The following is a 1,399-nucleotide window of genomic DNA, read 5'->3' on the forward strand; positions in this document are numbered from 1 at the left end:
GGCGGAGGGAAGGGTGCGGGCTGGGAACGGGGCTGCAGCCCCAGCTGTCCGGCAACCAGGGCTCATTGCCTGACCCCTCTTCACCTCTAGGCTTTTCCAGGTCTATAGCACGCGAGCTGTCACTCCCCCAGCTATGCCTGTGGACCTGGCCATGCGGCTCTGCCTGAGCCGCTCACCCCCTATTCGCAAGCTACTGAATTCCTATGAGGAGCTCCGGGGCAGCCGGGGACGCAAACCCCTCCGCTCCTGTCTGAACCTGAAACAGAGCACAGATCGTGAGCCTGAATGGAGAGAGAACACCAAGAGCTCTAAAAATCAAAAGAAGAAGAGGGTGGTATTTGCTGATATGAAGGGGCTCTCGCTGACAGCTGTCCGATTCTTCTCAAAGATCGAGGAGGACCTCTGTGATTTGCAGCATGCCCTGTCAGACCTCACCTGCTTCCGGCCCAGGCTCCGGGACTCGCACTCAGAAGCAGGCAGGTATGTGCTGGACTTCCCACAACCCTCTGCAGACTATGCAACCTTCCGCAGCCGCCTGCTCAGCAACCTGGTCTGCCTGGAGAGCTGCCTGATCCAGGACCATGCCCTGTCTGGGACAGTGAAGGTCAGAAACATTGAGTATGAGAAGAAAGTCCTTATCCGCATCACCTTTGACGGCTGGAAGAGCTTCCGAGACATCTCCTGCCAGTACATGCATAGCACGTATGGCTCAGCAGACATGGACACCTTCTCCTTTGAGCTCTCCCTTCCCAAATCCTCTAGCTCCTGCAAGGCCACAGAGTTCTGCATCTCCTTCCGCTGTGGGCAGAAGACCCACTGGGACAACAACCAGGGGAAGAACTACAGGATCTACCACGTGGGTGTGATTCGTTCACCTTCCCATGCTGTGAAGAGTGCCAAGGGGGCCCGGGAGCACCTTGGCACCTCCCGGGCTGCTGCCCTCGTCCTTTCTCACCTGCAGAGCTGGCGCCATTCAGAGCCCCAAGCCCCGTACTGGTAGGGAGGTGCTTTGGAGGGGCTGTAGGTTCCTTCTGTCTCTGCTTTGGTACAAGGGCCCTTGCGGGGGTATGGGGGCAGTGGCAACAGCAGCAAGTGCCGCTCCCAGCTCTGTTAGCTTCTCCACGAGACTGGCTGGCTACGGTACAAGCAGCTGCTGGACTTCAAAGCTGGACCCCGCTCTATTGTCAGCTGGAAGCCGTTTCGGTGAAATTCCTGCCGTGTAGCGTCCGGGCAGCGCTAGCGCGAGAGTACAGGAGTGACAGCGGGGCGAAGCGGGCTGTCCCCGCGTGTGCTCCGGTGCGAGCCTGCGGTGCGATCAGCGGGACAAGTGCCTTCGTGCAGCCGGAGGGAGCGGCTCGGGGCCGTCGCGGCGGAGTGGAGGCAGAAGCGGCGGGCGGGA

The 1,399-nt window shown here is 60.0% G+C and overlaps 2 protein-coding genes across 3 annotated transcripts in view; both read left to right on the forward strand.

The window, feature by feature from the left end:
• Positions 1-223, forward strand: part of GINS4 (GINS complex subunit 4) — an 8,332-nt gene extending 8,109 nt beyond the window's left edge. Inside the window, exon 8 of one of the 2 annotated variants that reach the window (XM_019622657.2) lies at positions 91-223. The gene's annotated coding sequence lies outside the window, so the exon portion shown is untranslated. The remainder of the gene's footprint in view (positions 1-90) is intronic. The other variant, XM_010723146.3, reaches the window with a different exon arrangement.
• Positions 98-1,393, forward strand: LOC100549028 (protein phosphatase 1 regulatory subunit 3C-B-like). Its single transcript, XM_010723144.3, has one exon. The coding sequence runs from the start codon at positions 134-136 to the stop codon at positions 998-1,000; it is 867 nt and encodes a 288-aa protein (XP_010721446.1). The 5' UTR covers positions 98-133; the 3' UTR covers positions 1,001-1,393.
• Positions 1,394-1,399: the final 6 nt, after the last annotated feature.

This window comes from Meleagris gallopavo, chromosome 24 (genome assembly GCF_000146605.3).
Source record: "Meleagris gallopavo isolate NT-WF06-2002-E0010 breed Aviagen turkey brand Nicholas breeding stock chromosome 24, Turkey_5.1, whole genome shotgun sequence".
Taxonomy (NCBI): Eukaryota; Metazoa; Chordata; class Aves; order Galliformes; family Phasianidae; genus Meleagris; species Meleagris gallopavo.

Excerpts from the sequence above, each read along its gene's own strand:
- LOC100549028 (XM_010723144.3), top strand. The coding sequence starts at position 134 with ATGCCTGTGGACCTGGCCATGCGGCTCTGCCTGAGCCGCTCACCCCCT.